The 23,441-nt window shown below is 47.6% G+C and overlaps 2 protein-coding genes across 2 annotated transcripts; one reads left to right on the plus strand and one right to left on the minus strand.

The window, feature by feature from the left end:
* Positions 1-4,238: 4,238 nt before the first annotated feature.
* Positions 4,239-6,934, plus strand: LOC130208268 (nuclear factor NF-kappa-B p100 subunit-like). The gene is made up of 4 exons (XM_056437297.1): positions 4,239-4,263; positions 5,159-5,234; positions 6,418-6,458; positions 6,559-6,934. Exons 2-4 carry the CDS (start codon positions 5,165-5,167, stop codon positions 6,694-6,696), a joined length of 249 nt encoding a protein of 82 aa, XP_056293272.1. The 5' UTR covers positions 4,239-4,263; positions 5,159-5,164; the 3' UTR covers positions 6,697-6,934.
* An 8,173-nt stretch (positions 6,935-15,107) lies between these two features.
* Positions 15,108-19,996, minus strand: LOC130207816 (acetyl-coenzyme A synthetase 2-like, mitochondrial). Its single transcript, XM_056436531.1, has 6 exons — positions 19,978-19,996; positions 19,289-19,464; positions 18,070-18,259; positions 16,778-16,870; positions 15,910-16,022; positions 15,108-15,247 (listed from the first exon to the last, which is right to left on the minus strand). Exons 1-6 carry the CDS (start codon positions 19,994-19,996, stop codon positions 15,221-15,223), a joined length of 618 nt encoding a protein of 205 aa, XP_056292506.1. The 3' UTR covers positions 15,108-15,220.
* Positions 19,997-23,441: the final 3,445 nt, after the last annotated feature.

Below are 23,441 nucleotides of genomic sequence, written 5' to 3' on the forward strand. Positions count from 1 at the left end.
TGATAATAAGGAGTTGACTTAAGAGACTTATAGAGCAGCCTGATAATAAGGAGTTGACTTAAGAGACTTATAGAGCAGCCTGATAATAAGGAGTTGACTTAAGAGACTTATAGAGCAGCCTGATAATAAGGAGTTGACTTAAGAGACTTATAGAGCAGCCTGATAATAAGGAGTTGACTTAAGAGACTTATAGAGCAGCCTGATAATAAGGAGTTGATCTAAGAGACTTATAGAGCAGCCTGATAATAAGGAGTTGACTTAAGAGACTTATAGAGCAGCCTGATAATAAGGAGTTGACTTAAGAGACTTATAGAGCAGCCTGATAATAAGGAGTTGACTTAAGAGACTTATAGAGCAGCCTGATCATAAGGAGTTGACTTAAGAGACTTATAGAGCAGCCTGATAATAAGGAGTTGACTTAAGAGACTTATAGAGCAGCCTGATAATAAGGAGTTGACTTAAGAGACTTATAGAGCAGCCTGATAATAAGGAGTTGACTTAAGAGACTTATAGAGCAGCCTGATAATAAGGAGTTGACTATAGAGACTTATAGAGCAGCCTGATAATAAGGAGTTGACCTAAGAGACTTATAGAGCAGCCTGATAATAAGGAGTTGACTTAAGAGACTTATAGAGCAGCCTGATAATAAGGAGTTGACTTAAGAGACTTATAGAGCAGCCTGATAATAAGGAGTTGACCTAAGAGACTTATAGAGCAGCCTGATAATAAGGAGTTGACTTAAGAGACTTATAGAGCAGCCTGATAATAAGGAGTTGACTTAAGAGACTTATAGAGCAGCCTGATAATAAGGAGTTGACTTAAGAGACTTATAGAGCAGCCTGATAATAAGGAGTTGACTTAAGAGACTTATAGAGCAGCCTGATAATAAGGAGTTGACTTAAGAGACTTATAGAGCAGCCTGATAATAAGGAGTTGACTTAAGAGACTTATAGAGCAGCCTGATCATAAGGAGTTGACTATAGAGACTTATAGAGCAGCCTGATAATAAGGAGTTGACTTAAGAGACTTATAGAGCAGCCTGATAATAAGGAGTTGACTTAAGAGACTTATAGAGCAGCCTGATAATAAGGAGTTGACTTAAGAGACTTATAGAGCAGCCTGATCATAAGGAGTTGACTTAAGAGACTTATGGAGCAGCCTGATAATAAGGAGTTGACTTAAGAGACTTATAGAGCAGCCTGATAATAAGGAGTTGACTAAGAGACTTATAGAGCAGCCTGATAATAAGGAGTTGACTTAAGAGACTTATAGAGCAGCCTGATAATAAGGAGTTGACCTAAGAGACTTATAGAGCAGCCTGATAATAAGGAGTTGACCTAAGAGACTTATAGAGCAGCCTGATAATAAGGAGTTGACTTAAGAGACTTATAGAGCAGCCTGATAATAAGGAGTTGACTTAAGAGACTTATGGAGCAGCCTGATCATAAGGAGTTGACTTAAGAGACTTATAGAGCAGCCTGATAATAAGGAGTTGACTTAAGAGACTTATAGAGCAGCCTGATAATAAGGAGTTGACCTAAGAGACTTATAGAGCAGCCTGATAATAAGGAGTTGACTTAAGAGACTTATAGAGCAGCCTGATCATAAGGAGTTGACCTAAGAGACTTATAGAGCAGCCTGATCATAAGGAGTTGACTTAAGAGACTTATAGAGCAGCCTGATAATAAGGAGTTGACTTAAGAGACTTATAGAGCAGCCTGATAATAAGGAGTTGACTTAAGAGACTTATAGAGCAGCCTGATCATAAGGAGTTGACTTAAGAGACTTATGGAGCAGCCTGATAATAAGGAGTTGACTTAAGAGACTTATGGAGCAGCCTGATAATAAGGAGTTGACCTAAGAGACTTATAGAGCAGCCTGATAATAAGGAGTTGACTTAAGAGACTTATAGAGCAGCCTGATAATAAGGAGTTGACTTAAGAGACTTATAGAGCAGCCTGATAATAAGGAGTTGACCTAAGAGACTTATAGAGCAGCCTGATAATAAGGAGTTGACTTAAGAGACTTATAGAGCAGCCTGATAATAAGGAGTTGACTTAAGAGACTTATAGAGCAGCCTGATAATAAGGAGTTGACTTAAGAGACTTATGGAGCAGCCTGATAATAAGGAGTTGACTTAAGAGACTTATAGAGCAGCCTGATAATAAGGAGTTGACCTAAGAGACTTATAGAGCAGCCTGATAATAAGGAGTTGACTTAAGAGACTTATAGAGCAGCCTGATAATAAGGAGTTGACTTAAGAGACTTATAGAGCAGCCTGATAATAAGGAGTTGACTTAAGAGACTTATAGAGCAGCCTGATAATAAGGAGTTGACTTAAGAGACTTATAGAGCAGCCTGATAATAAGGAGTTGACCTAAGAGACTTATAGAGCAGCCTGATAATAAGGAGTTGACTTAAGAGACTTATAGAGCAGCCTGATCATAAGGAGTTGACTTAAGAGACTTATGGAGCAGCCTGATAATAAGGAGTTGACCTAAGAGACTTATAGAGCAGCCTGATAATAAGGAGTTGACTTAAGAGACTTATAGAGCAGCCTGATAATAAGGAGTTGACCTAAGAGACTTATAGAGCAGCCTGATAATAAGGAGTTGACTTAAGAGACTTATAGAGCAGCCTGATAATAAGGAGTTGACCTAAGAGACTTATAGAGCAGCCTGATAATAAGGAGTTGACTTAAGAGACTTATAGAGCAGCCTGATAATAAGGAGTTGACCTAAGAGACTTATAGAGCAGCCTGATAATAAGGAGTTGAATTAAGAGACTTATAGAGCAGCCTGATCATAAGGAGTTGACTTAAGAGACTTATGGAGCAGCCTGATAATAAGGAGTTGACTTAGAGGACCCCCTGCTGCCAGTCTTTGTGCGAAGCTAGGCTAACATTCCCCCCGCTTCCAGTCTTTATGCTAAGCTAGGCTAACATTCCCCCTGCTGCCAGTCTTTGTGCTAAGCTAGGCTAACATTCCCCCCGCTTCCAGTCTTTATGCTAGGCTAACATTCCCCCTGCTGCCAGTCTTTGTGCTAAGCTAGGCTAGCATCCCCCCTGCTTCCAGTCTTTATGCTAAGCTAGGCTAACATCCCCCCTGCTTCCAGTCTTTGTGCTAAGCTAGGCTAACATTCCTCCCTGCTTCCAGTCTTTATGCTAAGCTAGGCTAACATTCCTCCCTTGCTTCCAGTCGTTGTGCTAAGCTAGGCTAACAATCCCCCCGGCTTCCAGTCTTTGTGCTAAGATAGGCTAACATTCCCCCCTGCTTCCAGTCTTTGTGCTAAGCTAGGCTAACATTCCACCCTAACTCCAGATTTTGTGTCTGCAGGAGAAAAGCAAAGCCATAAGAAGGAAGTGTCCTCCTGCAGGGAGCTGAGCCTTCATCATCATCATCACCATCACCTTCACCTTCCTCAGTGCTGAGTCATGGCGGGAGCTCTCAGGTGTGTTGCAGCGTTACGAAGAAACAACAAACACGTCAGATACTTCAAACGGTGTTGATCATGACATCACTTTAAATCATGACATCACTTCACACGGAGAGGAAGGAAGGAAGGAGAGGAAACAGAGAGGAAGGAAGGAGAGGAAGCAGAGACTTTCCTTCTTCTTCTGAGTGTTTTGTAAACAGCAGCAGTGACATCATCACCAGAAGCCCCGCCCCCTCAGATCTGGAATTCTGGGGTTTTTCCTCAGCTCGGCCACTTCCAGGAAGTGACTGAAGACAAGCCGAATGGGGGGGGGGGGGGGGGGGGACAGACTGACGAGTCTGTCATGTGAAAATGCAGCAGATTTGATTCTTCACACGTTCAGTCAGTTTGTTTGTTTGTTTGTTTACTCTGCAGTGCTTCCTGTTTCACATTTAAAGTCTGTTTGTTCTGCAGGATGGATCCATCTGCCTGATGGATCGTGGAGGTCTCCATCGTGGAATATGCCTACTATGAACTATTCATCCACTCTGTCATATTCATTGAATGTATTTTAACTCTAAATCTGTCCTTCTGTACACATTACATCTATTGCATCTGTCCATCCTGGAGAGGGATCCTCCTCTGTTGCTCTCCTGAAGGTTTCTTCCCTTTTTTTCCCCCTGAGGGGTTATTTGGGAGTTTTTCCTGGTCCGATGTGAGGTTTTGGGGCAGGGATGTCTATGTGTACAGATTGTAAAGCACTCCGAGACAAATTTGTAATTTGTGAAATTGGGCTATACAAATAAACTGAATTGAATTGAAGCTCAGTTCAACATCTACGACAACGACGTGAGTCTCTCTGTTTATACACATACAGGACTGTCTCAGAAAATTAGAATATTGTGATAAAGTTCTTTATTTTCTGTAATGCAATTTAAAAAACAAAAATGTCATGCATTCTGGATTCATTACAAATCAACTGAAATATTGCAAGCCTTTTATTCTTTTAATATTGCTGATTATGGCTTACAGCTTAAGAAAACTCAAATATCCTATTTCTAAATATTAGAATATCATGAAAAAGTATACTAGTAGGGTATTAAACAAATCACTTGAATCGTCTAATTAACTCAAACACCTGGAAACACATTTTCAAATGTTTGATTTGTTTTGCTGTTATAAATCTTTTTTTACTTGGTCTGAGGAAATATTCAAATTTTATGAGATAGGATTTTAGAGTTTTCTTAAGCTGTAAGCCATAATCAGCAATATTAAAAGAATAAAAGGCTTGCAATATTTCAGTTGATTTGTAATGAATCCAGAATGCATGACATTTTTGTTTTTTTAATTGCATTACAGAAAATAAAGAACTTTATCACAATATTCTAATTTTCTGAGACAGTCCTGTATATACATGTTTATAAATATATATGTTTATATCATTTATATAAATATATATATATGCATATATGATATTTATCTGATCAAGTCTAAAGTAACAGGTGTAAATCCTCAATTATAGTACAAGTACATTTCAAGTGTTGAGATTTAAAATAATATAAACAGATTATATTTCTGTTTGTTGTGACCTCGTCACACAAACAACAACACAACAGCAATACTGCGGCCCACCAGCAGGGTGCTGTTGAGCTCACCGAGGCAAAGAGATTTAAAGACGACACGGAGAAGCTGATCAATCACTTCCTGTTGTTGTGTTGTCACTCATGTTGTTGTTGTTGTCCAGCTGCAGATGAACATGATGCAGTACGACTACATCCCCCCCGTGGACATCAAGACGGAGCCCTACACCCCTGAGACCGGTACGTCACCTCCACAGCCCCGTGGTGTGTTCAAGGACCCAGAGACACCCAACAGAACCTCTTCAGGGTCCAGGTCTTACTGGAACCTCTTCAGGGGTCCAGGTCTTACTGGAACCTCTTCAGGGTCCAGGTCTTACTGGAACCTCTTCAGGGTCCAGGTCTTACTGGAACCTCTTCAGGGGTCCAGGTCTTACTGGAACCTCTTCAGGGTCCAGGTCTTACTGGAACCTCTTCAGGGGTCCAGGTCTTACTGGAACCTCTTTAAGGGTCCAGGTCTTACTGGAACCTCTTCAGGGGTCCAGGTCTTACTGGAACCTCTTTAAGGGTCCAGGTCTTACTGGAACCTCTTCAGGGTCCAGGTCTTACTGGAACCTCTTCAGGGGTCCAGGTCTTACTGGAACCTCTTTAAGGGTCCAGGTCTTACTGGAACCTCTTCAGGGGTCCAGGTCTTACTGGAACCTCTTTAAGGGTCCAGGTCTTACTGGAACCTCTTCAGGGGTCCAGGTCTTACTGGAACCTCTTCAGGGTCCAGGTCTTACTGGAACCTCTTCAGGGTCCAGGTCTTACTGGAACCTCTTCAGGGGTCCAGGTCTTACTGGAACCTCTTCAGGGTCCAGGTCTTACTGGAACCTCTCCAGGTCTTACTGGAACCTCTTCAGGGGTCCAGGTCTTACTGGAACCTCTTCAGGGGTCCAGGTCTTACTGGAACCTCTTCAGGGATCCAGGTCTTACTGGAACCTCTTCAGGGGTCCAGGTCTTACTGGAACCTCTTCAGGGGTCCAGGTCTTACTGGAACCTCTTCAGGGTCCAGGTCTTACTGGAACCTCTTCAGGGATCCAGGTCTTACTGGAACCTTTTCAGGGTCCAGGTCTTACTGGAACCTCTTCAGGCTCCAGGTCTTACTGGAACCTCTTCAGGGTCCAGGTCTTACTGGAACCTCTTCAGGGGTCCAGGTCTTACTGGAACCTCTTTAAGGGTCCAGGTCTTTCCAGATCCTCCTCTGGGGGTCCTTTGAGAGTCTTTATTACAGAGGCAACAGTCCTCCGTATCGTGGGGGGGTCCCCCGACACCGGGACCTGGTCCCTGATGTCCAGTCCTCTTCATGAGCCCTGGTGGAACCTGGACCTGCAGGTCCAGAAGGTCCAGAAGGTTCCCCCAGTTCCTGAACTTCTTTGTGTTGCAGCTCACGGTCCCTACATCCAGATCATCGAGGAGCCCAAACAGGTAGAGCCAATACAGGTAGAAGTACCTGTAGTTAAGTACCTGTAGTAGAAGTACCTGTAGTTGAAGTACCTGTATATGATAATACTGTGGTTGTCTCCAGAGGGGCTTCAGGTTCCGGTATGAGTGCGAGGGCCCGTCCCATGGGGGGCTCCCAGGGGCCTCGAGCGAGAAGAACCGGAGGACCTACCCGACCGTGAAGGTACCTTCAGAACCATCCTGTAGTCCCAGTGTGTACTAGTACCTCTCAGTAGTCCCAGTGTGTACTAGTACCTCTCAGGAGTCCCAGTGTGTACTAGTACCTCTCAGTAGTACCAGTGTGTACTAGTACCTCTCAGTAGTCCCAGTGTGTACTAGTACCTCTCAGTAGTACCAGTGTGTACTAGTACCTCTCAGGAGTCCCAGTGTGTACTAGTACCTCTCAGTAGACCCAGTGTGTACTAGCACCTCTCAGTAGTCCCAGTGTGTACTAGTACCTCTCAGTAGTCCCAGTGTGTACTAGTACCTCTCAGTAGTCCCAGTGTGTACTAGTACCTCTCAGTAGTCCCAGTGTGTACTAGTACCTCTCAGTAGTCCCAGTGTGTACTAGTACCTCTCAGTAGTCCCAGTGTGTACTAGTACCTCTCAGTAGTCCCAGTGTGTACTAGTACCTCTCAGTAGTACCAGTGTGTACTAGTACCTCTCAGGAGTCCCAGTGTGTACTAGTACCTCTCAGTAGTCCCAGTGTGTACTAGTACCTCTCAGTAGTCCCAGTGTGTACTAGTGCAGTGTGTACTAGTACCTCTCAGTAGTCCCAGTGTGTACTAGTACCTCTCAGTAGTCCCAGTGTGTACTAGTACCTCTCAGTAGTCCCAGTGTGTACTAGTACCTCTCAGTAGTCCCAGTGTGTACTAGTACCTCTCAGTAGTACCAGTGTGTACTAGTACCTCTCAGGAGTCCCAGTGTGTACTAGTACCTCTCAGTAGACCCAGTGTGTACTAGTACCTCTCAGTAGTCCCAGTGTGTACTAGTACCTCTCAGTAGTCCCAGTGTGTACTAGTACCTCTCAGTAGACCCAGTGTGTACTAGTACCTCTCAGTAGTCCCAGTGTGTACTAGTACCTCTCAGTAGTCCCAGTGTGTACTAGTACCTCTCAGTAGTGTGTACTAGTACCTCTCAGTAGACCCAGTGTGTACTAGTACCTCTCAGTAGTCCCAGTGTGTACTAGTACCTCTCAGTAGTCCCAGTGTGTACTAGTACCTCTCAGTAGTACCAGTGTGTACTAGTACCTCTCAGTAGTCCCAGTGTGTACTAGTACCTCTCAGTAGTCCCAGTGTGTACTAGTACCTCTCAGTAGTCCCAGTGTGTACTAGTACCTCTCAGTAGACCCAGTGTGTACTAGTACCTCTCAGTAGTCCCAGTGTGTACTAGTACCTCAGTAGTCCCAGTGTGTACTAGTACCTCTCAGTAGACCCAGTGTGTACTAGTACCTCTCAGTAGTACCAGTGTGTACTAGTACCTCTCAGTAGTCCCAGTGTGTACTAGTACCTCTCAGTAGACCCAGTGTGTACTAGTACCTCTCAGGAGTCCCAGTGTGTACTAGTACCTCTCAGTAGTCCCAGTGTGTACTAGTACCTCTCAGTAGTCCCAGTGTGTACTAGTACCTCTCAGTAGTCCCAGTGTGTACTAGTACCTCTCAGTAGTCCCAGTGTGTACTAGTACCTCTCAGTAGTCCCAGTGTGTACTAGTACCTCTCAGTAGTCCCAGTGTGTACTAGTACCTCTCAGTAGTGTGTACTAGTACCTCAGAGGCAGTACCAGTGTGTACTAGTACCTCTCAGTAGTCCCAGTGTGTACTAGTACCTCTCAGTCCCAGTGTGTACTAGTACCTCTCAGTAGTGTGTACTAGTACCTCTCAGTAGTCCCAGTGTGTACTAGTACCTCTCAGTAGTGTGTACTAGTACCTCTCAGTAGTCCCAGTGTGTACTAGTACCTCTCAGTAGTGTGTACTAGTACCTCTCAGTAGTCCCAGGTGTACTAGTACCTCTCAGTAGTGTGTACTAGTACCTCTCAGTAGTCCCAGTGTGTACTAGTACCTCTCAGTAGTCCCAGTGTGTACTAGTACCTCTCAGTAGTCCCAGTGTGTACTAGTACCTCTCAGTAGTCCCAGTGTGTACTAGTACCTCTCAGTAGTCCCAGTGTGTACTAGTACCTCTCAGTAGTCCCAGTGTGTACTAGTACCTCTCAGTAGTCCCAGTGTGTACTAGTACCTCTCAGTAGTCCCAGTGTGTACTAGTACCTCTCAGTAGTGTGTACTAGTACCTCTCAGTAGTCCCAGTGTGTACTAGTACCTCTCAGTAGTCCCAGTGTGTACTAGTACCTCTCAGTAGTCCCAGTGTGTACTAGTACCTCTCAGTAGTCCCAGTGTACCACTCTCCAGAGTGTGTGCAGTGTACTCAGGGTGTGCAGGTGCTAGTGTGTACTAGTACCTCGTGCCTCTCAATGTGCTGTGCCGTGCCTCTCAGGATGTGTGCTGTGCTCTCTCAGGGGTGTGCTAGTGCCTCTCAGGAGTGTACTCTAGGCACCTCTCAGTGAGTGTGTGCTAGGCCTCTCCAGTGTGTAATATGATGCCTCTCGATGGTGTGTGTGCACTCCTCTCAGGTGCACTAGTACTCAGTGTCAGGGTGTGCCTAGTACCTCCAGTAGTGCATACAGTACCTCCTAATTGTGTCTAGTGCCTCCCAGGGTGGTGTAGTACCTCTCAGGAGTGTGTACTAGTTAGGTACTGCAGTGTGTACCAGTACCTCCTCAGGAGGTGGTGCAGTGTAGTGCCTCCTCAGGGTGTGCTAGTACCTCTCCAGGAGTGTGTGCTGGCACCTCTCAGTGTGTGTACAGGTGCCTCTCAGGTGTGTACTAGTACCTCTCGGAGTGTGTACACCAGTGCCTCAGGAGGTGTAATATTACTAGTACCTCTCAGGGGTGTGCTGTGCAGGAGGTGTACTGCAGTACCCCTCTCGAGTACCTGCAGTACTCTCAGGGTGTGCTAGTGCCTCTCAGGTCTGTACCTCTCTCAGGAGTCCTGTACTAGTGCCTCTCAGGGGAGTGTGTGTGCCAGGAGTGTGTACTAGACTCCTACTAGTGTGTACTACCTGTGTAATGTAGCCTCTCAAAGTAGTGTGTGTGCCTAGTGCCCTCTCAGGAGTGTGCTAGTGTACCTCTCAACAGTCAATACTAGTACCTCTACTGTGTACAGTGTACTAGTACCTCTCAGATGTGTAGAGTGTGCTCTAGTACCTGTGTGCTAGTACCTCTCAACAGTGTGCTGTACTAGTACTAGTGTGTGCTAGTGCAGACCAGTGTGTGCTAGTGCCTCAGTACTAGTCCTCTCTAGTGTGTGTGTATGTCATCTGTGTACTAGTACCTCTCAGTAGTGTGCTAGTACCTCTCAGTGCTCTGTAGCTAGTACCTATGAGAGGTACCAGGCAGTCCCCTCTCAGGAGTGTGCTAGTGCCTCTCAGTAGTAGTACCTCCAGTGTGTACTAGTACCTCCAGTACCTCTCAGGTGCAGTACCTCTGATGGTGTGTGCCAGTACCTCTCGGGCAGTGTGTACTAGTCTCTCCTAGACCTCAGCTAGTACCTCTCCAGTAGTGTACCCTAGTACCTCTCCCCACAGTGTACTCTCCCCTCTCAGAGTGTGTGCTAGTGCCTCTCAGTAGTGTACACAGACTCAGGAGTGTGTACCAGTACCTCTCAGTAGTGTGTACTAGTACCTCTCAGTGGTAGCCAATATAGTGCCTCTCAGGGTGTACTAGGCCCTCAGTGGTGGTGGTGGTCAGGTGTGTACTGGTGCCTCTCAGGGTCTGTGTACTGGTACACCTCAGGAGTGTGTATAGTACCTCTCCAGCTCAGGTACTGGTACCCTCCTCCCCCATGTACTAAGTGCCTCCTGGGGTGTATAGTACCTCTCAGGAGTGTGTACTGGTACCTCTCAATAGTGTGTGCTAGTGCCTCTCAGGGTGTGTACTAGTGGCTCAGTAGGTCTGTACTAGTACCTCCTGGGGTAGCCTGGTACCTCAGGAGTGTCAGCTAGTGCCTCTCAGGGGTACCAGTGAGTGCCTCTCAGGAGTGTGCTACCTCCTCTCAGTGGTGTGTACACAGGTACACCAGTGAGTGTACTGCTAAGGCAGGAGTGTGTGTACTAGTACTCTCAGGCAGCGTGTACTAGTGCCTCTCAGTAGTGTGTAGTGCACTGCCTCTCAGAGGTGAGTGTACCCCCTCTCAGTAGTGTGTACTAGTACCTCCCTCTCAGTGTACTGGTACCTCCTCAGGGGTGTGTGGTGCCAACAGTGGGGTAGTACTGCCCCACCTCTCGGTAATTGCTACCCCCAGGAGTGTGTGTGTAGTACCTCTCAGTAGTGTGTGCTAGTGCCTCGGTAGTGTGCTAGTGCCTCTCAGGAGGTACTGAGCCTCTCTTAGTGTGTGCTAGTGCCTCCAGTAGTGTGTACTAGTACCTCTCAGGAGTGTGTACCTCCCACCCCAGGGAGTGTGCTAGACTCTCAGGTAGTAGGTAGACCCCTTGAGTGTACACAGGTGGGCCCCCTCTGTAGTAGTACCTGTAGTGGAGTGTGTACAGGTGGGCCCCCTCTCAGGTAGACCCCCTCAGGTGAGCCCCTCTCAGTATGACCCCTCACAGGTAGACCCGTGTCAGGTAGACCCCCAGAGTATATACTCCCTCTCAGGTGAGCCCTCACCCAGGTGAACCTAGTCTGGGTAGTCCCCCTCTTAGTGGAGACCCCCTCTGCAGACCCCCTCAGGTGGAGCCCAGGAGGTGTAGACCCCTCTCAGGCCAGACCCCCTCACAGGTGAGCCCCTCTCACAGGTAGACCCCCTCTCTCAGGCAGACCCCCTCTCCAGGTAGACCCCCTCTCAAGCAGACCCTAGTGTGAGCCCCACCTCACGGCTCTCAGGAGTGAGCCCTCAGTACCTCCCCCTCTTTGAGTAGACCCCCTCAGGCAGACCCCTCACAGTGAGCCCCTCACAGAGTGAGCCCCTCTCAGGCAGACCCCCTCACAGGTGTTCCTCAGGTGACCCCTCTAGTGTGTACTAGTACCTCGGAGGAGGTAGGTCAGGTGGGCAGGAGTGTGTAGACCCCTCTCAGGATACCCCTCAGTAGACCCCTCTGATGAACCCCTCACAGGTAGACCCCCACACAGGTGGGCCCTCTCAGGTGGCCCCTCTCAGGTGGAGCCTCTCTGGTGTGCCCCTCAGGTGACCCCTCCAGGCAGAGAATAGACTAAGTGGGCCCCTCTCAGGTGACCCCTCTCAGGTAGACCCCTCCGGAGTAGACCCCCACACAGGTGGAGCCCCTCTCAGGTGGGCCCCTCTAGGTGGAGCCCCCTCTCAGGTGGTAGAGACCTCTCAGAGCCCCACACAGGACCCTCCCTCTCAGGTGGGCAGGCAGACCCTAGCAGGTCTCAGGTACCCCTCCCCCAGTAGACCTCACGGTGCCCCTCACAGGTGGGCCTCTCAGGCTAGCCCCCACACAGGTGAGCCCCCTCTCACAGGACCCCCTCAGGGTGGGCCCCCCTCTCAGGTGTAGACCTCAGACAGACCCCTCTCCAGTAGGGCCCCTCTCAGGAGCCCCTCTCCAGACAACCCTCTCACAGGTAGACCCCTCTCAGGTCTCAGGTCACCTGGTGTTCAGGTGGGCCCCTCTCAAATTAGGCCCAGCCAGGTGAGACATATATATACATAGGTATACAGACACATAGCAGGCATCTCCAGAGACAGCATATATATTTATATACCACAGGTACATACCCTCACAGGATATACATATACATATATACATACATATGCATATATATATACATATACACATATATATCAGGTATACCCCTCATATATAGACCCCCCACACAGCACTACCCCTCTCAGGTAGACCACAATATATCCATATCTAGAACGCGAGACTCTCAGCTAGGCGTAGGCCTCCAGGAACGCTGCTGGTCTCAAGCATTTTTTGGCCATGTCAGCAGAGTTAACTGATACTGAGCTCTCCTCCGCCACGGTCAGGCCACTCCCCTGACACTGGCAGGCAGCTGGAGACACTTAGCTAGGGATACCGCTAATGAGTACTACTTGATACGCCGCGAATACGCTAGCAGTACACGCTCATGAATGCGCTTCGCGACACACTTCATACACAGGCATCACAGGTACAATACCGCTACGCGGGTAGAGCTATCGAAGGTAGACCCCTCTCAGGTATTCGCCCATTAGACTCAAAATTATAAACTGTGTGTTATATACAAGGTCAGAAATGGAGCGTGTCATATATATATATATATATATATATATATATATAAATACATATGTTACACACACAGGGGCGCTAGAACCCACATAGCTAGGGGCTAGAGACACACACAGCGGGCGCTGGAGAGATATATAATACATAGAGACCACTAGCTAGGGGCTGAGACACTATATATGTTATTATATAGACACAGCTAGGGGGCGCTAGAGACACACAGCTAGGAAGCTGAGGACACAGGGGCGCTAGAGACCGAGCTAGAGCGCTAGAGACACCACAGCTAGGGCGCTGAGACACACACAGCTGAGGCTAGAGACACACAGCTGAGAGCTAAGACACAGCTGGGCGTGAGACACACAGCTAGGGCGCTGGGAGACTACGAGGCAACGCTGAGACACAGCTGAGAGCTGGGGAGACACATGGGGGCGCTAGGACACACTGGCTAGGGGCGCTGGGGCACCACAGCCCTAGAGGCAGCTAGAGACACAGCACGGGGCGCTGAGACTACTGGCTAGGGAGGCTGGAGACACAGCTAGGGGCTGAGATACACAGCTAGGAAGCGAGACACACAGCTAGGGGGCGCTAGAGACACAGCTAGGGGCGTAGGGGCCTGTTTTTCTGGGGCTGGCTAGGGCGCTAAGAGACACAGCTGGGGGCGCTGGGACTACAGCTGGGCTGGGGACCACACAGCTGGGCGCTTAGGACACACAGCTGGGCGTGGGGACACACAGCAGGGGGCTGAGCGCTTAGAGACACAGCTAGGACACACAGCTGAGGGCTGGGACACACACAGCTGAGGCTAGAGACTACTACAGCTAGGGGCGCTGAGACACAGCTGGGCTAGAGGACAGGGGCGCTAGGGGGACACAAACAGGGCGCTAGAGACACACAGCTAGGGGGCGCTAGAGACAGCTAGGCGCTGGGGACACACAGCTGGGGCGCTGGGGACGCAGCTGAGGGGCGCTGGGGACACACATACAGGGGCTGAGACACACAGCTAGGGGCGCTGGGGACGCACAGCTGGGGCGCTGAGACGCAGCTAGGGGCGCTGAGACACACAGCTAGGGGCTGAGACACACAGCTAGGGGGCGCTAGAGACACACAGCTAGGGGGCGCTAGAGACACACAGCTAGGGGGCGCTAGAGACACACAGCTAGGGGGCGCTAGAGACACACAGCTAGGGGGCGCTAGAGACACACAGCTAGGGGGCGCTAGAGAGCACCAGAACCTGACACAGAGGTCCAGAGAGGTAATAGTACCTAGGGGCCTCCTCCTCCCCCTCCTCTTCCTCCTCCTCCCCCTCCTCTTCCTCCTCCTCCCCCTCCGATGGAGAGTGAAGGATCTCCTTTAATCTCTCAGGAGCGATGATTCAAGATTCAAGATTCAAGATTCAAGATGTTTTATTTGTCACATACACACACAGGGTGTGCAGTGAAATGAGTGGCAATGCTCAGCAGGAATGTGCAAGGGCAACAAGTACACACTATTTACAATAAAAAACAACACAATATTTACAGTGTGTGTGTGTGTGTGTGTGTGTGTGCCTAAGAGGGGCAGTTGTGTGGGTCTATGTGGGGGTCCTGGTGAGGTCGGAGTTCACAGTCCTGATGGCCTGAGGAAAGAAACTCCGTCTCAGTCTCTGTTCTTGCAGCGTGACTACGGAGGCGCCTGCCTGACCGCAGCAGCTGAAACAGTCTGTTGTTGGGGTGGTGAGGATCCTTCATGATCCTGCCGGCTCTGGTTCTGCACCTCCTGGTGTACAAGTCCTGCAGGGTGGGGAGTGTAGTTCCAATAGTGCGCTCAGCCGAACGCACTACTCTCTGCAGAGCCTTCCTGTCCTGAGCGGACAGTTGCCAAACCAGGCTGTGATGCTTCCTGTCAGGACGCTCTCTACAGCTCCAGAGTAGAAGGACTGAAGGATCCTCTGGGAAACTTTAAATTTCCTCAGCTGCCTGAGGTGGTAGAGGCGCTGCCTTGCCTTTCTCACCAGAGTGTCTGTGTTTGTTGACCATGTCAGATCCTCGGTGATGTGGACTCCCAGGTATTTATACCCGCTCACCCTCTCCACAGTAGTCCCGTTAATCCCCAGTGGTGAGTACGTCCTCTGTTGTTGTACCCTCCTAAAGTCCACAATCAGCTCCTTAGTTTTGGTGACATTCATGATGAGGCTGTTGTCCTGGCACCAGAGTGACAGATCAGCAACTTCCTCCAGGTAGGCCTTCTCGCCGTTGTCGGAGATCAGGCCCACCACCACTGTGTCATCCGCAAACTTGATGATGGTGTTGAGCTGAACCTGGCCACACAGTCATGTGTGTACAGGGAGTACAGTAGGGGCTGAGGACGCAACCCTGGGGGATCCTGTGTTCAGGGTGAGGGTTGGAGGTGTGTCTGCCCACCCTGACCACCTGTGGCCTGGCGGTCAGGAAGTCCAGGATCCAAGCACACAGGGGGGTGTTCAGTCCCAGCTCAATCAGCTTGCCGGCCAGTCTGGAGGGGACTATGGTGTTGAAAGCTGAACTATAATCAATGAACAGCAGTCTCTCATAGCCCCCCCTCTGGCTGTCCAGAGGGGGGGCTATGAGAAACCTTGAGCGTCTGAGAGATTACTCTAACGGATAAAGACTTGTGAGGTTAATCAAACAACCAGATGGTGCTGATGGAGAGAATACAGGCGGAGGGAGAGATTATGTCACTTCCTCCATCCAGAGGTCACCAAATTAAGTGTCTTTGAGTTAAAGTGAGCTAGCAGAGTTAGCATCGTAGGGTTGAGGTGAGCTAGCAGGGTTAGCATCGTAGGGTTGAAGTGAGTTAGTAGGGTTAGCATCGTTGGATTGAGGTGAGCTAGCAGGGTTAGCATCGTAGGGTTGAAGTGAGTTAGTAGGGTTAACATCGTTGGGTTGAGGTGAGCTAGCAGGGTTAGCATCGTAGGGTTGAGGTGAGCTAGCAGGGTTAGCATCGTAGGGTTGAGGTGAGCTAGCAGGGTTAGCATCGTAGGGTTGAAGTGAGCTAGCAGGGTTAGCATCGTAGGGTTGAAGTGAGTTAGTAGGGTTAGCATCGTTGGGTTGAGGTGAGCTAGCAGGGTTAGCATCGTAGGGTTGAAGTGAGTTAGTAGGGTTAGCATCGTTGGGTTGAGGTGAGCTAGCAGGGTTAGCATCGTACTTTCTCTCCCAGGAGCTCGGGCTGGATCCCAAAGAACGGCCTCATGGCCATCGCGGGGATGATGGCGGCTCCGTCCTCTGCCGGCCGCGGGGCGATGCACACGCCGCCGGTCTCTAGGGGAACATGGAGGACGTTACTCTTCATCAAGAAGAGGAGCGCTCCTCATGAGGCGTTTGAGTGCAGCTGGGTTTGTTATGATTGAACGTGTCTTCAATGGTTTTATGATCATCAGAAACATTGGTACTTCGATATATAGCTGCAGTTCCTCTGCTGGCCACCAGGGGGCCTCACACGCAGCTTCCACCAGCTTTAATTCCCTTTAATTTTTTTATTTATTGGGGATTTTTCTCCTTTTAAGAGAAAGCAGCAGCTGGCAGAGAGTTTAAGTCTTAAAGCAACACACACACCTCGAGAGCGTGGCGATTGTCGAGGAATTAGGTCACACACACACACACACGCGCGGTGTCAGTGATCCTGTCTTGTGTGTGTGTGTGTGTGGGGGGGGGGGGGGGGTGTTGAGGATTTGATCTTTAATTCATTTGCTGACAGCTGCAGATGTTCTGCTGCTCATCGCTCAAATTAGGGGGAAAGAAGATCACCTCCTCTTCCTCCTCCTCCTCTTCTTCTTCCTCGTCCTCTTCCTCTCACATTATGTAAACTACCTCTTGTTTCTCCTCTCCAGGTCTCATCTGGTTCTAATCCACCACTAGGTGGCGCTTTGACGCAGTGATGCTAACTGACTGGATGCTGTCTGCAGGTCTTCCTCTAAAAGTCTTCCTCTAAAAGTCTTCCTTGCCACAAGAGGCGGGTCTAAGAAGCAGTTTAGCCAATCAGAGCTATTTAAATTCACACTTATTCTGCGTCTCACCTGTCTGCCACCAGGTGTCCACTAGAGGGCAGCGTCCGTCTCCAACCACCTGGTGGAACCAGTGCCAGGCCTCGCGGTTAATGGGCTCTCCCACTACACACACACACACACACACACACACACACACACACACACACACACACACACACACACACACACACACACACACACACACACACACACACACACACACACCTGAGTAGAGTACACACACACACACAGTCCTGAGTACACACATAGTACTTTGTAGTCCTGAGTAGAGTACATAGATAGTGCTTTGTGGTCCTGAGTAGAGTACATATAGTACTTTGTAGTCATTAGTAGAGTACATAGATAGTACTTTGTAGTCCTGAGTAGAGTACATAGATAGTACTTTGTAGTCCTGAGTAGAGTACATAGATAGTACTTTGTAGTCCTTAGTAGAGTACATAGATAGTACTTTGTAGTCCTGAGTAGAGTACATATAGTACTTTGTAGTCATTAGTAGAGTACATAGATAGTACTTTGTAGTCCTGAGTAGAGTACATAGATAGTACTTTGTAGTCCTTAGTAGAGTACATAGATAGTACTTTGTAGTCCTGAGTAGAGTACATAGATAGTACTTTGTAGTCCTTAGTAGAGTACATAGATAGTACTTTGTAGTCCTGAGTAGAGTACATAGATAGTACTTTGTAGTCCTGAGTAGAGTACATAGATAGTACTTTGTGGTCCTTAGTGAGTACATAGATAGTACTTTGTAGTCCTGGAGTACATAGATGGTACTTTGTAGACCTTGGTGAGTACATAGATAGTGCTTTGTAGTCCTGAGTAGAGTACATAGATAGTACTTTGTGGTCCTTAGTAGAGTACATAGATAGTACTTTGTAGTCCTGAGTAGAGTACATAGATAGTACTTTGTAGACCTTAGTAGAGTACATAGATAGTACTTTGTAGTCCTGAGTAGAGTACATAGATAGTACTTTGTAGTCCTTAGTAGAGTACATAGATAGCACTTTGTAGTCCTGAGTAGAGTACATAGATAGTACTTTGTAGTCCTGAGTAGAGTACATAGATAGTACTTTGTAGTCCTTAGTAGAGTACATAGATAGTACTTTGTAGTCCTGAGTAGAGTACATAGATAGTACTTTGTAGACCTTAGTAGAGTACATAGATAGTACTTTGTAGTCCTGAGTAGAGTACATAGATAGTACTTTGTAGTCCTGAGTAGAGTACATAGATAGTACTTTGTAGTCCTGAGTAGAGTACATAGATAGTACTTTGTAGTCCTTAGTGCAGTACTCCTCTCCCGGTACCTGAGCCCAGCGTCCTGAGAGACGAGCGGTCGTACTGCTTCACGAAGCTCTCGTCGTACTTGAGCAGCAGGTAGCTAAAGGCCTCGTGCACACGCAGGCCGTCTCCCTGTACTTCCTGAAGTGTAGAGCAGGAACAGGAAGTCCTCACTGTCCAGAGGCTCCGGAGGACAGACGGAGGCCTGAGAGGACATCACCTGGAACATAGGACAGGTAACTGTACTACTAGTACTACTACAACTACTACGACTACCTCTACTACCTCTACTACCTCTACTACATCTACTACCTCTACTACCTCTACTACATCTACTACATCTACTACCTCTACTACATCTACTACCTCTAATACCTCTACTACCTCTACTACCTCTACTACATCTACTACATCTACTACCTCTAATACCTCTAATACCTCTACTACCTCTACTACCTCTACTACATCTACTACATCTACTACATCTACTCCTAATGCCTCTAATACATCTACTACATCCACTACATCTACTACCCCCACTACCTCACACCCATACCACCTCTACTATCCATCTACCACCTACCACTGCCTCTAACAATTTACCACTCTACTACATCTACTACCTCTACTACCTCTAATACCTCTAATACCTCTACTACCTCTACTACATCTACTACACCTCTACCCTAATAATCTACATCTACCCCTCTACCTACATCACTGCTCTACCTAGCACCTCTACTACCTCTACTACCTCTACTACATCTACTACCTCTAATACCTCTACTACCTCTACTACATCTACTACCTCCACCTTACTCCACACCTCTACCACCCTCTATACTACATCTACTACATCTTTACTACCCCTACTACCTCGGCACCATCTTCCACTACCCTCTACCACCTCTACCTCTACCCCACCACCTCTACCACCTCTACCAATTCTACTACCTCTACCTCTACTACCTCTACTACCTCTACCACCTCTACTACCTCTTCTACCTCTACCACCTCTACCACCTCTACTACCTCTACTACCTCTACCACCTCTACTACCTCTACTACCTCTACTACCTCTACTACCTCTACTACCTCTACCACCTCTACTACCTCTACCACCTCTACTACCTCTACTACCTCTACTACCTCTACCACCTCTACTACCTCTACTACCTCTACTACCTCTACTACCTCTACCACCTCTACCACCTCTACTACCTCTACGTCATAGGATCTGGTTACCTCCTCCAGGTGGACGTCCAGCGGTCCCATCTCAACAGGGTTTTCGGTCCTGTGGGCCACGAACACGTGTTGGACCGTTGGACAACTCTTCACTGCTGCGTCCACTGTGGCTTTCAGGTCGATGAGTTGCCCGCCCCTCACACCTTGATTACAGGTGACCACAGCTTTACACTGGGCTGTGAACACAACACACACACCTGGGTAATTACACTGGGCTGTGAACACAACACACACCTGGGTATTGAGGGCCACTAAGGGACCACTGAGGAGCACTGAGGGCCCACTGAGGGCCACTGAGGAGCACTGAGGGCCACTGAGGAGCACTGAGGGCCACTGAGGACCACTGAGGGGCCACTGAGGGGCCACTGAGGAGCACTGAGGACCACTGAGGAGCCACTGAGGGCCACTGAGGGCCACACGGTCTTCCTCTGCTGAACCTTTAAAACGGTGAATGATGAGTTCAGGCTCCAGCCTCATGCGTGTTGAGGACATCACGCACACGTCTGAACACGTGACGCCTCGTGTTTGGGTTCATAACATTAATATAATATTTATATATTTATACATGACATCACCCGGAGGCTCCACAGCTCGGGGACCTCTCGTCTGAATGTCTCTTTCAGCTCCACCAATGGAGGAGCAGCTCGACTCTGATTGGCTCTCACAGCTCGACTCTGATTGGCTCTCACAGCTCGGCGTCGGGCACATTTTTTGCTAAAATTTAAATATTTCAACTTGTGTGCGTTTGTGAGTCTTTCAATGTTTCGCTTCATTTGTTGAAGTTTCAATGACGCTCATGTGATTGGTTAAAATGAGGCCGACATCTGATTGGCTACAGAGGTCTGTGTTGTGTAGTTGTGGGTCTCTCTGTGTGTAGTTGTGTGTTCGTACTGCTCAGCCAGTCATGTTAAAGTCCTGTTTCCAAAACACAGGAGTCCTTGAGCCGTGACCTCCAGAGACCTGCAGCCACAGGTAAACACTTCAGCAGATACTGAGACAGGCTCCTCCTGCAGCAGATACTGAGACAGGCTCCTCCCCCAGGTGTGACCTTCATGGTACCTCCTGCAGCAGGACTAGAGGAACCCTCACAGCAGCTGAATGTCCCTCAATGTAAAACAACATTGACTGAGGCGGAGAACTTTCACTGTTGAGAGTTCTTCGTCTTTAGGGGCGGTCTGTAGTTCATCTAGCGGTCTGTAGTTCCTCTAGCGGTCTGTAGGTCCTCTAGCGGTCCTCTAGTGGTCTGTAGTTCCTCTAGCGGTCTGTAGCTCCTCTAGCGGTCCTCTAGCGGTCTGTAGCTCCTCTAGCGGTCTGTAGCTCCTCTAGCGGTCTGTAGTTCCTCTAGCGGTCTCTAGCGGTCTGTAGCTCCTCTAGCGGTCTGTAGCTCCTCTAGCGGTCTGTAGCTCCTCTAGCGGTCTGTAGCTCCTCTAAGAGCAGCCTGACTACAAGGGAGTTGACTTAAGAGACATATGGAGCAGCCTGATCATAAGGAGTTGACTTAAGAGACTTATGAGCAGCCTCACATAAGGAGCTGACTTAAGAGACTTATAGAGCAGCCTGACTAAGGAGTTGAACTTAAGAGACTCTAAGTAGAGCAGCCTGACAACAAGGGGATGACTTCCAAGAGACTTATAGAGCAGCCTGATATTGGCAAGGAGTTGACTCTAAGAGACTCATAGAGCAGCCTGACCATCAAGGGAGTTGACCTAAGAGACTTATAGAGCAGCCTGACTACAAGGAGTTGACTTAAGAGACTTATAGAGCAGCCTGTTCAAAAGGAGTTGACCTAAGAGACTTATAGAGCAGCCTGATAATAAGGAGTTGACCTAAGAGACATATAGAGCAGCCTGATAACAAGGAGTTGACCTAAGAGACTTATAGAGCAGCCTGATCATAAGGAGTTGACCTTAAGAGACTTATAAGCCTGATCATAAGGAGTTGACTTAAGAGACTTATAGAGCAGCCTGTTAATAAGGAGTTGACCTAAGAGACTTATATAGAGCAGCCTGATCATAGGAGTTGACCTAAGAGACTCTATAGAGCAGCCTGATCATAAGGAGTTGACCTGAGAGACTTATAGAGCAGCCTGACAATGAGTTGACCTAAGAGACTTATAGAGCAGCCTGATAATAAGGAGTTGACTATAGAGACTTATAGAGCAGCCTGATCACAAGGAGTTGACTTAAGAGACTTATAGAGCAGCCTGATAAAAAGGAGATGACTTAAGAGACTTATAGAGCAGCCTGATCATAAGGAGTTGACTTAAGAGACTTATAGAGCAGCCTGATAAAAAGGAGATGACTTAAGAGACTTATAGAGCAGCCTGATCATAAGGAGTTGACCTAAGAGACTTATAGAGCAGCCTGATAATAAGGAGTTGACTTAAGAGACTTATAGAGCAGCCTGACAATAAGGAGTTGACTTAAGAGACTTATAGAGCAGCCTGATCATAAGGAGTTGACCAAGAGACCTATAGAGCAGCCTGACTACAAGGAGTTGACCAGAGAGACTTATAGAGCAGCCTGATAAGGAGTTGACCTAAGAGACTTATAGAGCAGCCTGATAATAAGGAGTTGACCGAAGAGACTTATAGAGCAGCCTGATAATAAGGAGTTGACCTAAGAGACTTATAGAGCAGCCTGATAATAAGGAGTTGACTTAAGAGACTTATAGAGCAGCCTGATAATAAGGAGTTGACTTGAGAGACTTATAGAGCAGCCTGATCATAAGGAGTTGACCAAAGAGACTTATAGAGCAGCCTGACAAGGAGTTGACTTAAGTGACTTATAGAGCAGCCTGATAATAAGGAGTTGACTATAGAGACTCATAGAGCAGCCTGATAACAAGGAGTTGACTTAAGAGACTTATAGAGCAGCCTGATAATAAGGAGTTGACCTAAGAGACTTATAGAGCAGCCTGTTAAAAAGGAGTTGACTATAGAGACTTATAGAGCAGCCTGATCATAAGGAGTTGAACTAAGAGACTTATAGAGCCTGATAATAAGGAGTTGACTTCAGAGACTTATAGAGCAGCCTGATAATAAGGAGTTGACTTAAGAGACTTATAGAGCAGCCTGATCATAAGGAGTTGACTATAGAGACTTATAGAGCAGCCTGATAATAAGGAGTTGACCTAAGAGACTTATAGAGCAGCCTGATCATAAGGAGTTGACCTAAGAGACTTATAGAGCAGCCTGATAATAAGGAGTTGACCTAAGAGACCTATAGAGCAGCCTGATAATAAGGAGTTGACTTAAGAGACTTATAGAGCAGCCTGATAATAAGGAGTTGACCTAAGAGACTTATAGAGCAGCCTGTTAAAAAGGAGTTGACTATAGAGACTTATAGAGCAGCCTGATCATAAGGAGTTGATCTCAGAGACTTATAGAGCAGCCTGATCATAAGGAGTTGACCTAAGAGACTTATAGAGCAGCCTGATAATAAGGAGTTGACTTAAGAGACTTATAGAGCAGCCTGATCATAAGGAGTTGACTCCAAGAGACTATATAGACAGCCTGATCATAAGGAGTTGACCAAGAGACTTATAGAGCAGCCTGATAACAAGGAGTTGACCAAGAGACTTATAGAGCAGCCTGATAACAAGGAGTTGACCTAAGAGACTTATAGAGCAGCCTGACAATAAGGAGTTGACCAAGAGACTTATAGAGCAGCCTGATAACAAGGAGTTGACTAAGAGACTTCTATAGAGCAGCCTGATAACAAGGAGTTGACCTAAGAGACTTATAGAGCAGCCTGGATCAAGAAGGAGCTGGATCAAGAGACTTATAGAGCAGCCTGTAATAAGGAGTTGACTTAAGAGACTTATGAGCAGCCTGATCAAAAGGAGTTCACTTAAGAGACTTATAGAGCAGCCTGACAATAAGGAGTTGACTTAAGAGACTTATAGAGCAGCCTGATAATAAGGAGTTGACTTAAGAGACCTATAGAGCAGCCTGATAATAAGGAGTTGACTTACGAGACTTATAGAGCAGCCTGATAATAAGGAGTTGACCTAAGAGACTTATAGAGCAGCCTGATAATAAGGAGTTGACTTAAGAGACTTATAGAGCAGCCTGATAATAAGGAGTTGACTTAAGAGACTTATAGAGCAGCCTGATAATAAGGAGTTGACCTAAGAGACTTATAGAGCAGCC

This window comes from Pseudoliparis swirei, chromosome 18 (genome assembly GCF_029220125.1).
Source record: "Pseudoliparis swirei isolate HS2019 ecotype Mariana Trench chromosome 18, NWPU_hadal_v1, whole genome shotgun sequence".
NCBI classification, from domain to species: Eukaryota; Metazoa; Chordata; class Actinopteri; order Perciformes; family Liparidae; genus Pseudoliparis; species Pseudoliparis swirei.

Coding starts and splice junctions, on each gene's coding strand:
- LOC130207816 (XM_056436531.1), bottom strand. Junction 18,260..19,288: donor TGGACGTCCACCTGGAGGAG/GTAACCAGATCC, acceptor TGTTCCAGGTGA/TGTCCTCTCAGGCCTCCGTC. Junction 15,248..15,909: donor CCGAGCTCCTGGGAGAGAAA/GTACGATGCTAA, acceptor TCAACACCATAG/TCCCCTCCAGACTGGCCGGC.
- LOC130208268 (XM_056437297.1), top strand. CDS start 5,165: ATGAACATGATGCAGTACGACTACATCCCCCCCGTGGACATCAAGACG. Junction 5,235..6,417: donor GCCCTACACCCCTGAGACCG/GTACGTCACCTC, acceptor TTTGTGTTGCAG/CTCACGGTCCCTACATCCAG. Junction 6,459..6,558: donor TCATCGAGGAGCCCAAACAG/GTAGAGCCAATA, acceptor GGTTGTCTCCAG/AGGGGCTTCAGGTTCCGGTA.